The sequence below is a fragment of the Microcebus murinus genome, chromosome 18 (assembly GCF_040939455.1).
Source record: "Microcebus murinus isolate Inina chromosome 18, M.murinus_Inina_mat1.0, whole genome shotgun sequence".
In the NCBI taxonomy this organism is placed as follows: domain Eukaryota; kingdom Metazoa; phylum Chordata; class Mammalia; order Primates; family Cheirogaleidae; genus Microcebus; species Microcebus murinus.
In genome coordinates, this window is record NC_134121.1 from 42,178,250 (window position 1) to 42,191,657 (window position 13,408).

At 45.4% G+C, this 13,408-nt stretch overlaps 1 protein-coding gene across 3 annotated transcripts; it reads left to right on the forward strand.

Annotated features, from left to right (window-relative positions):
- Positions 1 to 288: 288 nt before the first annotated feature.
- Positions 289 to 13,382, forward strand: MSL1 (MSL complex subunit 1). 3 transcript variants are annotated; one of them, XM_012765864.3, is made up of 9 exons: positions 289 to 1,697; positions 4,169 to 4,392; positions 5,801 to 6,183; positions 8,083 to 8,130; positions 8,585 to 8,649; positions 9,472 to 9,539; positions 9,939 to 10,063; positions 10,229 to 10,301; positions 10,868 to 13,382. In XM_012765864.3, exons 1-9 carry the CDS (start codon positions 930 to 932, stop codon positions 10,956 to 10,958), a joined length of 1,845 nt encoding a protein of 614 aa, XP_012621318.1. In that variant the 5' UTR covers positions 289 to 929; the 3' UTR covers positions 10,959 to 13,382. The 3 variants fall into 3 exon arrangements, with proteins under 3 accessions (XP_012621318.1, XP_012621319.1, XP_075850662.1); XM_075994547.1 differs by lacking the exon at positions 289 to 1,697 and adding an exon at positions 2,890 to 3,149; XM_012765865.3 differs by lacking the exon at positions 8,083 to 8,130.
- Positions 13,383 to 13,408: the final 26 nt, after the last annotated feature.

Sequence of the window (13,408 nt, forward strand, 5' to 3'; positions counted from 1 at the left end):
TGCCGGGGAGCCACAGCATTCCCCATTTACCCGTGGCCGCCCTCGCCCTTTTTCTCTCCTCCTGACCCTCCCCCGGTTCGCCCCTCCCTCAGCAGCCCACCTTCACCCCGCTCCTCCGCGCGCTCCCGGGTCCTTGCCCCTCATCCCCAGCCTCCCCTCGCCGGCCCCGCGGCCCCCTCCCCGCCCCCCTCGAGGCGGCGGCGGCGGCGGCGGTCCCTTTCACAATAGCGCCGCCCGCCTCCCTCTTCTGCGCTCCCGGTTCGCTCCCGCCCGCTTCCCTCCCCGCGCATGCGTGCTCCGGTCGGCAGCGGCTGCGGCGGTGGCGGCTACGAGCGGCTCCGTTTTTTTAAAGGGAAACGCTGAGGCGCTGGGGGTGACTGTGGGGGAGGGGGACCCCGAGCCTCGGAGACCCCCGGGGGAGGCGACAGACCCCCTCCCCGAGTAGGAGGGCTTTGGGCGGACCCATCCCTCCCACCCCCTCCTGAGGAGGAGGGGGGGGAAATGGAGGCTCGGGGCGGCTGAGGCGAGCTCCGGGGCGGGGGGCCGGGGCGGGGAAGGGGGGGTGTGGGGTGGGGAGACGAGGCGGGCCCGGCCGGGCCAGGGGGGGCCGAAGCGAGCTCCGGGGATGAGCTCGGGGGCGGCTGGGTGCGAGCTCCTGCCTCTGAGGCGAAGGCGGCGGCGGCGGCAGCAGAGGCGGCGGCGAGGCCCCCATGGGCCGGCGGCGGGCCTCAGCCGCGGCCTCCACTTCTCCGCACGCCGGCGGGATGGCGCCCGGGCTCCGGAGGAGCCGCGCTAGCGGAGGCCTGCTGCCGCGCTGCTGAGGCGAGCCCGCCAAACTCCCCTCCCCCTCCTCCGTCCTCGACCCCCCGCACCTCGCCCCTTCCCCACCCCCTCCTCCGTCTCGGTCCCCGGCGCTGCTCCGGACCACTATGACCATGAGATCCGCAGTGTTCAAGGCGGCCGCGGCCCCTGCCGGCGGCAACCCTGAGCAGCGACTGGACTACGAGCGGGCTGCGGCGCTCGGCGGGCCCGAGGACGAGCCCGGGGCGGCCGAAGCCCACTTCCTCCCCCGGCACCGTAAGCTCAAGGAGCCGGGGCCCCCGCTGGCCTCCTCTCAGGGCGGGAGCCCCGCGCCTTCCCCGGCCGGCTGCGGCGGCAAGGGCCGGGGCTTGTTACTCCCGGCCGGGGCGGCCCCAGGGCAGCAGGAAGAGAGCTGGGGTGGTTCGGTGCCCTTGCCCTGTCCACCCCCGGCTACCAAACAAGCCGGCATTGGTGGGGAGCCAGCCGCGGCCGGAGCCGGCTGCAGCCCCCGGCCCAAGTATCAGGCGGTGCTGCCCATTCAGACGGGCTCTCTCGTGGCGGCGGCCAAAGAGCCTACGCCCTGGGCCGGGGACAAGGGTGGGGCGGCTTCCCCAGCTGCCACCGCCTCGGACCCGGCGGGACCCCCACCACTACCTCTGCCCGGGCCGCCACCCCTCGCGCCCACCGCCACCGCCGGGACCCTGGCGGCCAGCGAGGGCAGATGGAAGAGTATGAGGAAGAGCCCTCTCGGGGGTGGCGGCGGCTCGGGAGCCTCCAGTCAGGCCGCCTGCCTCAAACAGATCCTTCTGCTGCAATTGGACCTCATCGAACAGCAGCAGCAGCAGCTGCAGGCCAAGGAAAAGGAGATCGAGGAGCTGAAGTCAGAGAGAGATACGGTACGGGAGGGGTTAATCTGCATTCGGGACGAGGAGCGAGTTTTGCGCATGCTCGGGGGAAGGGGTGCTGTAGGAGGTTAAGGTACCCCCTGGTTAGGAAAGAAGGTTGGCCACAAGCAAAGGAGTATCTTGGGTGCTGGGTCTGGGAGCCAAGCTTACACACACGTTGAGTTGTAGGGAAGGGTTAAAGGGCAAGCTCCCAGTGGGAGGGGGAGGGGAGTTTCAGGTGCCAAAGGGTTAATTTAAAATGACAGTCCCAGACTTGTGGGAAAGACGTTTAGAGTGGGAAAAGACCTGATTTGTGAGGGGTTAAAAATGAAAGGGTGGGGTGCATATGTGGTGGCTTTATGGAAGGGGTTAAATTAAAGAGCTGTTGCGTTAGAAATGCATTGTGGAGCAGAGGGACAGAGCAGCTGTTGCTCTAACCACTGCTGCAGCATCTTTAGATAGGAGGGTAGTAGGCCTTTTAGTGGGCAGAGGGGTAGAGGTGTTTTACATGGAAGCCTATTTTAGTTTTCTTAAATGATATTAAGAGAATTGCTGCCTTTGATTTCAGACAGTTTTTAATAGGAATCTAAGTTATAAAACACAACCCACTGACCAGGTCCCTTGTATAAGCATGGTGTTTGAAGCTTGAAGATTTTAAGGTATCAGGGGAAAGTAAGCTTATTAAATGTTTTAAGTAGACCTCTCCCAAAATCTCTTTCAGAATCTTAAGGTAGTAGGGATGTCGTTTATTATTTCTTTGTATTTCTGAGGAGCGTGACTACATAGGATTATTTTTACTGCATCAGTAGTTAAGAGCACCTCCATGTTAAAACATATTCCTCAGATACCAGGGAAGCTGGGGTGGTGGGGTATTACTGTGCGAGCATACCTTACAGCTGCCTAAAAATAAACATGGTTTCTACAATTGTTGTGTTCAGGCTGCAGCAGTCTCTCTCTCTCTGTTTCTCAGTCTCTCTCTCTCTCTCTCTCTCTCTCTCTCTCTCTCTCTCTCTCTCTCTCTCTCTCTCTGTGCGCCAAGGGCTGAGCAAGGGAGCAGAGGGCTATTCATTTTGTTTGCTTTCCAAATGAATCGCATCAGGCAGCTGTCTTATTGGAGAATGCATTCTGCAAGGTGGAATGGGAGCTGGGGCAGGTCTTATTAAAATATCTCATGGTGTTGATTTGTGGAAGTTACTCAACATGGAGGTGGCATTGCTCAGCTACTGTACTGCAGTCTAAGGGTATGATGGTACTGTAATTACAACACATCATATCCTTACATGGGGGTATAGGTGGGAAGAGGAGGACCAGTGAAGGAGAAGAAATCAAGGAAATGTCACCCACAAACCGTGGTTAAGTAATGCTAACGCTGTGAATCAAAACAGATATAAGGAGATGAAATGAGAGTATGGCTGACAGGAGGGGCTCTCTGCTGGTTGTAGAGGTTTCTTCTCAGCTCCTGAGGTAATGGCCCCTTTGCAGGCTTTCCTAGGCAGAGAAAGTGGGGTGACTTAAGGATAGAGTGTCAGTCTGAACTTGGTATTTACTGCTTCTGTTGTGTATTGCAGTCTTTATGTTGGTTAAGCTTGTTTCTCTTATTCCAGTTGTTGTTTGGCCTTGACTGAAATCCATGCAATGAATGTAATGAAGGCAGCATTAATGTCACTGTCTAACCCAGATAGAATTCTTGTAATAGGGTATAAGTAGCACAGTGAGCACCTTTTCTCAAAACTAAACTAATGAAGTTTTCAATGATAATAAACTTCCATTTTCTGTTTTATGTAGTTCTCCCTTTTAATTAAATTGAAAGGACTTTGATTTTAATAAATATTTACATAAATAGGTGTAATTTTTTTCTGCTATTTCAAATGCAAAGCAATATGTATATGTCATGATTTATAGGTACTGATTTGTATTATAATTTATCCAAATGGAGTGTTCATTGTTTTAAAAGTCCCCCACCTCATCACTTTCAAATAACACTGCCATCCCTAATGGTACTATGATTTCTTAATTCTTTCTCAATGTATTGTTTGGACTTTGCCATCGTGTATAGAGTTTTGGAGTAGAAATAGAGAGGATAGAATTTGAACAACCTTAAGACCTCTTAAAAGAACATATATAAGGTTAATTCTGGAAACTTCCAAACCGACTTGGAGCCACATGGTTAGCAGTAACAGACACTATGCCATTAAAAGGCATGCCATGGCCATTTCTGGTGGAGAGGGTCTTCCTTCAGAAGACTGAACTGCAATTTCCCTTATGCCTCTTTCTATCTAGGTTAGCCCTTAAAATTAAAGTATATCTTATCTTCTCTATATTATTTAAAGAAAACTATTCAGATAATGCTTGCCTATTAAAAATAACTTGAATTGATGTGGTCCACAGAAAGAGGCAGAAGACTATACTCATTCCTAAATGGGGCTAAGTATCTGTGTTTAATTTTTTCGTATAAGTCTGCATTTTGCCACTCTCTCTTTTAGCTCCTTGCTCGGATTGAACGTATGGAAAGGCGGATGCAGCTGGTAAAGAAGGATAACGAAAAAGAAAGACACAAGCTGTTTCAGGGCTATGAGACTGAAGAGAGAGAGGAAACAGAGCTATCTGAGAAAATTAAACTGGAGTGCCAGCCGGAGCTTTCCGAGACATCCCAGACTTTGCCTCCCAAGCCTTTCTCGTGTGGGCGGAGTGGAAAGGGACACAAAAGGTGTGCTGATAACTTTGTTACACTGTCTGGACATAATGAGGACATGTTTTACCAATGACTAAGAGAGGGGATTGGGATTTATGAATTATTTTTATAGCAATATGATAATTCAACTACAGCCTGAATTATGAAGTCTTCTATACTGAGAAACTATCTTGAACATTCTTATGCAGGTTAAAAAAGTCTGTTAGGAACATTTTGGTCACAGTAATAATTACAGAGTGCAGAGTACATCATAAAGAGAATGGACATCAAATGTGACAGCTGAGTTTCTTACAGGAAAATGATAGCAGTTCACTTTAAGTTAAGAAGTGTTAAACTTCATTGTGTTGGACACTGGTAGACATGAAGTAAAACAGAACTGTCCTTGAACTCAAAGAAATTAGTCAAACTGTAAGGATGGGATTAATTTTGAAAACTCAGAATTCAAATGCAATAAAAAATATATATAAACTGATATAAACTAAGTTTATAAGATTTGAGGATATTAAAGATTATTCTGAGTTAGAACTGTGAAACTTTTAAGGAAGAGGTGAATCTTTGCCGAAAAACAAATATAAAGTTTAGGTTGGTAAAGAGGAAAGAAGCTGGCAGAGGGGAGAAGAGGGGAGGGAGAGGTGGCAGAAAGAGCCAGCAGACAGTAAGAAAAAAGAAATAGCCGGGCGCGGTGGCTCACGCCTGTAATCCTAGCTCTCTGGGAGGCCGAGGCGGGCGGATTGCTCGAGGTCAGGAGTTCAAAACCAGCCTGAGCAAGAGCGAGACCCCGTCTCTACTATAAATAGAAAGAAATTAATTGGCCAACTAATATATATACAAAAAAAAAAAAATTAGCCGGGCATGGTGGCGCATGCCTGTAGTCCCAGCTACTCGGGAGGCTAAGGCAGGAGGATTGCTTGAGCCAGGAGTTTGAGGTTGCTGTGAGCTAGTCTGACGCCATGGCACTCACTCTAGCCTGGGCAACAAAGTGAGACTCTGTCTCAAAAAAAAAAAAAAAAAAAGAAATAGAGATTGTAATTAATATGGCATAGGGTTGGGGGGAAAGTAGAGACTGATCTCTGGTTGACAGGAATGAAGTAGGTGGCAAAGAGTAGTGGCACTTAATGTTAAAGCACCTTGAATAGGAATCTTTTTAAATCTAGTAGGCAATAGGATACTATTAAAGATTCTTAATCATGGAGGCTCACTTGTTCCACAAACATTTACTAAGGGCCTCATATATATTATTAGTTAAGCAAGGGCTGTTTCTGCTCATGATTGCCAAATGAGCAGAACCAGATATTTAGGTACCTGAATACTGGTCATTTTGGGGCAAGAGAACAAGCTAGTTTTCTTGCCCCAAAATGTGTTCAGATTAGATTTTATTCAATAGTCAATAAATTTTTATAATGTTTTCTTCCCTATCTAATAGGAAATCCCCATTTGGAAGTACAGAAAGAAAGACTCCTGTTAAAAAGCTGGCTCCTGAATTTTCAAAAGTCAAAACAAAAACTCCTAAACATTCTCCTATTAAAGAGGAACCCTGTGGTTCCTTATCTGAAACTGTTTGTAAACGTGAATTGAGGAGCCAAGAAACCCCAGAAAAGCCCCGGTCTTCAGTGGACACCCCACCAAGACTCTCCACTCCCCAAAAGGGACCCAGCACCCATCCCAAGGAGAAAGCCTTCTCAAGTGAGATAGAAGATTTGCCGTACCTTTCCACCACAGAAATGTATTTGTGTCGTTGGCACCAGCCTCCCCCATCACCGTTACCATTACGGGAATCCTCTCCAAAGAAGGAGGAGACTGTAGCAAGTAAGGCATAGAGAACACTTGCTCTTATACCCTAGTGGTGGCGGTCAAGCTAACAAGTGTGAAAATGCCTTTGGCATTTTTTAAAAAGTGCAATCAATAAAGCAGAGTTCTGTCAAGAATGAGTAAGTTAACAGCCAGAGACAGACACTGTGCAGGCATTGCAAATAGATGGAATTACAGCAAAATGTGCTCAATGTATTTGCCTGCTTACAACACTGGGAGATGTGTTTGCCAGTAAGTTGCTCATCACAAGAGCACCAGACTTGGGGGTGTAATCTGCGGCAACTTGCATGCCCTCTGAAAGAAGGGTTTTCTGTGCTGTGAAATGCATAGAACTTATACTTTGCCATGCACGACTGTTCCTGCAATTGATATTGTGTGAAACCTGGGAGGGTGGTCTTTGGGTGTTCGCAGGGGCCAATGGTAATTTTTGGGTTGGGGAGCCAGCTTGGGGTGGGGAATTTCACCTGGGCCTCCGCTCTTTAACTATATAAACATTTATCTGTATCTCCATGTCCTGGTCTGGGGGGCAGGAGGAATCTGCCAAAGACTAACAGTCTTACTTTATCTTACTATAACTTCACAAAGGTTCTAAAATGTGAAGAGTTTACTTGGATTGCAGTAGCCCATTGGTTGTTCATATATTTAAATAAAATGGTCTACAAACTATTTTTCAAACAATAAGGACTATCTTGGGATATCTGAGCTGCTTGGGGAGGGTGTGGGGTGTGGGACCTTGGTCTTCATTCCCTTTTTTTTTCTTTATGGCTTCCACACAGAGATGCTCCCCTTATCTTCTACATCAACCAGTAACTGGAATGTGCCTTCAATCATGTAATATTAGTCTATGACAGTCACTGTGGGTACTGGGGTACTGGTGGGGGAGGCCTTCTTGGATAGAACCACAGTCCCGAGTTTCTACCACTGTGTCTTGCCCTAGCAGGATGGGGATGGAAATCTATTCCAATGAGACAAGAGTATTCTCCAGGCTTTGTTTGGCTGTTCTGGTGACAAAATTAAGTGGGAAAGCTAGATTATTCTTCTTAATTATTTAACATTTATTAGGCCTTACACTTGAGTACATGAGATAGACCAGGATCCTGATCTAGGTTCAGATTTTTTGTTGGTTCAGTCAGTTGAACAGGTTCATCCTTAATGGTTAACCTTTTGCTGCTATGGCAATGCTGTGTAACAACTTATGAGAAACTGAAGCAACTTCCCATCCGGGATTGAGAAATGGCTTGGTCCAGAGATGTTCTGTGTGACTGGCTGTTTTTGAAAACTGTATCTTCCCTAGTACAGAAAATTCCAAACACCTCTGAGATTGTGGGCATAGAAGTACGAAGGAGTCTGACTGGGGAGATCCCAGCCCCTTGAGGAGCCTGAGTTGTGAATAAACATGTGAATCCTTATTCTTGATGCCCCTATCTCAAGAGGCTTGTTCTAAGGAAGCCAAAGTCTTTGTGCATGTTGCTCAGGCTGGACCAGCAAGGTAGTTTGTTTGGTTGGAGGGAGGAGGGAGCTGTTTAAGAAGACTACATATGTAAGTTTTGAGAACGCTGATCTTTTATTTGAAAAATAGGGTCAACTTTTACTCACCTGCCATGTTCTGAGTTTAAGGTTTGATATCCTTGGCCATCAACTGTTGCAGGGAAACCACCCTAAATAATGAAGAAAAGAAGTCGTCTCAGTGTAAAAAAAAAAAGTGGTGGGCTTATTTTCTTTTCTTTTGTCTGTTGTTCCCTCTTCCCCTCCCCCAGAGAGAAATTCTCAAAAGAACAACTCAAAAAACAAAATGGCTTCCTAGTGAGAACTTCAGTGATGATCCTTTCCTCCATTTTGGGTATGGGCTTTTTTTCTTTTTACACTGAGATGATTCTTCTTTCCTGCATTATTTAGGGTGTCTGATGCCATCAAGTGTTGCAGGAGAAACTTCAGTCTTGGCTGGTGAGTAGAATAGGAATTGTGCTGGCTGGGCCTGGGATGGGGGTTGGTGGGATGGAGGATGGTTGGGAGCTGCGTTCCCCATCCGTTGGATGTGGGAGAGTGAGATTTCTTGGTGTGTGATTGATTACACTACTGTAGACTTCAAAATGACAACAAATTTCAGTTGTTTTTCAGGAACTGCAATAGCATCCATTATATGAATTGTCAGGTATTGGCTTAGGGTTTTGTGATCCTGAGTTTGGCAGACTGCAATGGCACTTTAGAATCTTTTATTGATACCATAGCAGGGACACTGAATATGGCTTCAGGCGAGGCCATAGAATGGATTCCTATCACTTGGTAACTTTGGCTTATCTGGGGAGAGACCTCTTGTCCTAGTGAATAGTTGTGCGACTTTGGATTTAAGAGTGGTTCCACCCCTCCTCCCTTTCTTTTTCTTTTTTTTTTTTTACAGTTCCTTCTTGGAGGGACCACTCAGTAGAGCCTCTAAGGGACCCAAATCCTTCAGACATTTTGGAGGTAGGTACCCAGGAGTTGTCGATGGAAGGGAGGAAGGGACTGAATAGAACATGGGACTGTAACTTCAATACATCATAGTACTATGGATGGGTTAAATAGAACTGAGGTCCAAGCTGGGCGTGGCAGCTCAAACCTGTAGTCCCACTACAGCCCTAGCTGTGGTAGGGTGTAGTCCCAAACCCTAGCTACTAGGGACTACTAGGCTAGACGTGAGAGGATTGCCTAAACCCAGGAGTTTGAGATTGCAGTGAGCTATGATGACGCCAGTGCACTCCAGCCTGGGCTGTTGACAGAGCCAGACCCTGTTTCTATAAAAACGAAAAGGAAGAAAAGGAAAGAAAACTGAGGTCCAGAGTGAGTAAGTGGCTTATTAAAAAATAAATAGGTAGATAGTGCTGAAAACAAAGGTAGATTTAATGCGAAGTAGAAAAGTTGGCATGTACCTCTCAGTAACAAAATTATATATTCCAAGCTCATTTGAGTCTTAAAAATTTGATATTTACTTTAAACTCAGACTATTATAGGAAGTATGGAGGTGGGGAGGGTTTATGGCAGTCTCAGGAGGTCAGTCTGATGTGATGTTTACCTTGGAAAATTATGGAAATGATTTTGAAATTGAGAGATTCTAAAAGGGTGAGGGTGGAGAAAGGAGTATGTGTTTTGTTGATTCTGTTACCAGGAGTTTCACATCATTTCATAGAACTCACAGACTCAGGTAGAACCTGAAGGTGAAAGATTTTATATTCCTGGAAGCTGGAAATTAGTTAGAATATGTGTGTAACATGGTGATAGATAGCTTATCAGCTGCTGTTCTTTACACAGAACCTGGATGACAGTGTGTTTTCGAAGCGGCATGCAAAACTGGAGCTGGATGAGAAGAGAAGGAAGAGGTGAGGCCAGAGATGTCCATCCTAGGAACAACTGATCCTGACCTCCCTCTTCCATGCTGTGGAGAATCATGGAATTCTTAACACTCTTATTAGCTTCCCAATTGGTTGAGTATTTTAGTTGGAAATGGTAGTTGTTGTAGGTAAACAGGTTTGGCCTCTTTTTCTTTGTGTGTGACCTTCCTCAGTTCCACTTTCTGTGGAACACCAACATATGATCTGGACCAGTAGACCTAAACAGCTCTTCCCTAACCAGGCAGTCATTTCTTTTTACTCTGTCTAAAGGAGTCAGCAAGGATCTTCCTAGCATCTGGATTGTGTGAGTTGCTTTTATATAGCAGATTTTGGGTAAGCGGTAATGTTGGGTTTGTTTGTTTTGTTTGTCTGGTTTGTTTTTCCCAGATGGGATATTCAGAGGATCAGGGAACAAAGAATTTTACAGCGACTGCAGCTCAGAATGTATAAAAAGAAAGGAATTCAGGAATCTGAGCCTGAGGTTACCTCATTTTTCCCTGAGCCAGATGATGGTAAGTTTTGTCTATTTAAAAAAGTAGGTTTTTCAAAGAAGAAAATGGTTCGAGGTGCCAGAATACAGCTTGCTCTGAATGAATGAACTGTATTTTGGAAGCAGATATAGTTAGACATTTCCCATCTATGTCATTAACAAGGTCCCATTTTATTTTCTTCCATAGTTGAAAGTTTGATGATTACCCCCTTCTTGCCTGTTGTAGCATTTGGACGACCATTACCAAAATTAACTCCACAGTAAGTATAAAGTTTTTTTCCTCCTCTCTCAGGAAGTCTGCACCTCCTTTTCCAGACTTTAAGGAAGCCTAGATAGAAGGTAGAACCATGTGGCTTAGGGATAGCCATGGGGCTACCTGGGCCAGGTGCAGTGGTGTGCACCTGTAATCCCAGTGATGGGAGGCTGAGGTGGGAGAATTGCTTGAGCCTAGGAGTTCAAGGTTGCAGTGAGATAAGATTGTGCCATAGCACTCCATCCTGGGTGAGAAAGCAAGACCTTGTCTCTTAAAAAAAAAAAAAAAAAAAAAAGGAAAGAGATAATACTACTTAGGCAGCTAGCTTTTTGCAATGATAAGATTCCCAAACCAGGAATTAGGATTGCTTTTTGAATTAGAAATAGATTATTCCATTACTTTAATGGTACACTGTTGCTCTGGCTTTGAGGCAGGAGAGACACTCTAAATTTGGGACTTAGGAGTTGGAGCTAGGAGTAGTGAAGGACATGCTGACATTTTTGGAGTTGTTGTCATGTCCACAATGAATCTCTTTTAGTTTTGCAAGTTGATTTCCTCATCCTTTTTTGCCAGGAATTTTGAGCTGCCCTGGTTGGATGAGCGTAGCCGATGCAGGTTGGAGATCCAGAAGAAGCAAACACCTCACCGAACGTGTAGGAAATAGCTGTACTGGCAAGAACCCTCTGTCTTCAGATAGTTGTAGCATGCCATTCCCAGAGAGTGGCAGAGACCTGTATATGTGACCTGTGTCCTCATGTATGTTATTCACTGATAATGCCCTTCCATACTTCCTTGATTTTGGTTTTGTTTTCATCGCTCTGATTTCACAAAAACTCTTTCATTGGGCTAATTGTGAATTATGGAGGGTGACTGGGATTTCTTTTCTCTTTTTAGGGAAATGAGCTCTTAAGCTAAATCTATTGAATGGCAGATTTGAAAGTTTCAGGGGTCTGCTTCTATACATTTGCCTATGTTAAAGGGGTAAAAGGGCTTTCTTCATTAGACATGTGGAAGATGAAGCAAACCCTGCCTTTAGAGCTGTGCCTGCATGGCACTCTTCTTGCCCTGGTGTACCCTCCTTATAGTTTGGGCATAGTGGTTTTTACCCTATAATAAAACAAAAAAACCTCACCATGAGCTTTAGGACCAGATGAGGAATAACAAGTGAAGTGATGAAGCACGTCATCTTCACAGAGTAGAGATTGGAGAATTGGTAGGTAAATGTCTGAAAGGATAGTTGTTCTCTTAAAACTATTCAGTGATACAGCCATATGGGAAGGGATGTTTGACTGCAGTTATTTTCTTAGTTAATGGGTAACTGAATTTCTTCCTCCACCCCATAAAAATAATATCTTTGGAAAAGAGAATGGGGATAATTAGTTTGGGACAAGTTACAGCTGTAAAGAGAAGCAATTGGTATTTGGGATGGCATGCCAGAACCTGTATAGATGCCCTTGTATCACATCACTTCTCAAGTATTCCTTTTAGCTGAGCTCTTGGTGGTAGGGTAGAGATTTAGGGAGGGTTGGGGGAAAAGTGGAAATATGTGCTTCCTTTGGCTGGCAAATGTCTACATCTTGAAACAAACAAATGTACCTAATGAGCTTCTCCATTCACTTTGTAAAAATAGATTTATGTGTACCGTTGTGATCCTACCTCCCCCCCTTCCCATACCCAGTTTTGTTAAAATGTCAGGACAGCACTCCCAGGCCACTTTGGTCTCAGTGTAAGATCCCTGTTAACTATCTGAAAGGAAACTAGAGCCAAGACCTCTGGTCTTAAATATATAGGAATTGCCTTTCTTTAGTCTTCAGGACTATTGTGTGAAAACAAGTAGGGGTCTAATCTCCTAGAAGGTAGGGGCTTTTATCCTTGACGAGAATATGTCCCCATATTATTAGCACTTTTAGAGGAGAAGCCAAGGTATGTAGGATGTGTGGCCGGCCCATCAGTGGAGCATGAGAGAGAATGGGGATACCATTGTGGGAAGAGAAGAAAAGTTCCTCAGGGGCCTCCCACTGCTAAAGCTTTTTGTGAGATGTTGATCTGTGCTCCCTGGATTTGACTTTTAAAGGAATTACTCCGGCAGCACATGTAGTATTCTTGGATGATCTTGCTGCTCTTATTTCTCCTTTTTTGTGTGTGTGTGGCTATGGGTTTTCATTTATAACTCCATCTGCTTAGGAGAGTGGGCTCTCTATAAGGGAACCTTCTGTGAACGTCATTGCAGCAAGGATGTAGAGAGAAATAGGACTTATTCCACTAGGGGCTCTCATCTCACACCTTAAGGAGAAGATTTCTAGAAAAACTGGGCCAGATTTTCTTTGTTCTTCATCATTTTAATGTGGCAAGCTGTTTTGCTTTCCTACTCTACCTATGTTATGTTCCTTTATAATGTGCCCCAAAAGATAAAAGACCCCAATCAGTGTCTCTTGACTTTGTTCCTTGATCCCTCTCAGTTTCTACTTGATTTCAGCATTTGTTGGATTCCTAATTTTGGATATGGGTTAGCAAATTTAACTTTATGTTTGTGCCCTGCCCAGGGGACTCCTCAGATTCTGACTTGAACTAGACTGAGAGGAATCCATGAGGTGCTATCTGGCCAGACTTTAGTGGATTCTGTTTTCTTGGTTCTCCCTCTCCCTGAGGACCTCTTATTTTATTGTCCCTTCTTCTAGATCAATTCTCCTTTGATTTGGATGTCTTGAGGTTTGTTGAGAAGGAGCTTGGAGAGTAGATTAGCAAAGTTCCAAGAGGGAAATTACAGTGTGCTTGAGCGTGAGGGGAAAATTAGTCTTATTTTTCCCTACATGGGATACAACACTGTGAAATTCAATCTTCAACTGAAAGCCCTGCAGTTCTCCTAAAACATAGTTCTTTGTTTTTCTTTAACAAAGTTTAAGCTAGTGTTAATAAATTAAAAAGAGAAATTGCTTGTCTGTCTACTTCAGCTTTGTTTTATGCTCATTTCATATTGTTGTCTGTGTTGTAATTCATACTTTTGATACCATTTCTGATGTGTAAAATTGGTTGTCTTGTAAATATCTTATAAAGAGTTCAATTGTAAATAAACTATTGTGGCTGTTAATTTTTGAACTTCTGCTTCAGTTTATT

What these genes read in the sequence shown, in the direction of transcription:
- MSL1 (XM_012765864.3), top strand. Translation starts at nt 930, where the DNA reads ATGACCATGAGATCCGCAGTGTTCAAGGCGGCCGCGGCCCCTGCCGGC. An exon ending in AGTGGAAAGGGACACAAAAG is followed by an intron (nt 4,393 to 5,800) that starts GTGTGCTGATAA and finishes CCTATCTAATAG; the next exon opens with GAAATCCCCATTTGGAAGTA. An exon ending in ATCCTTCAGACATTTTGGAG is followed by an intron (nt 8,650 to 9,471) that starts GTAGGTACCCAG and finishes TTCTTTACACAG; the next exon opens with AACCTGGATGACAGTGTGTT.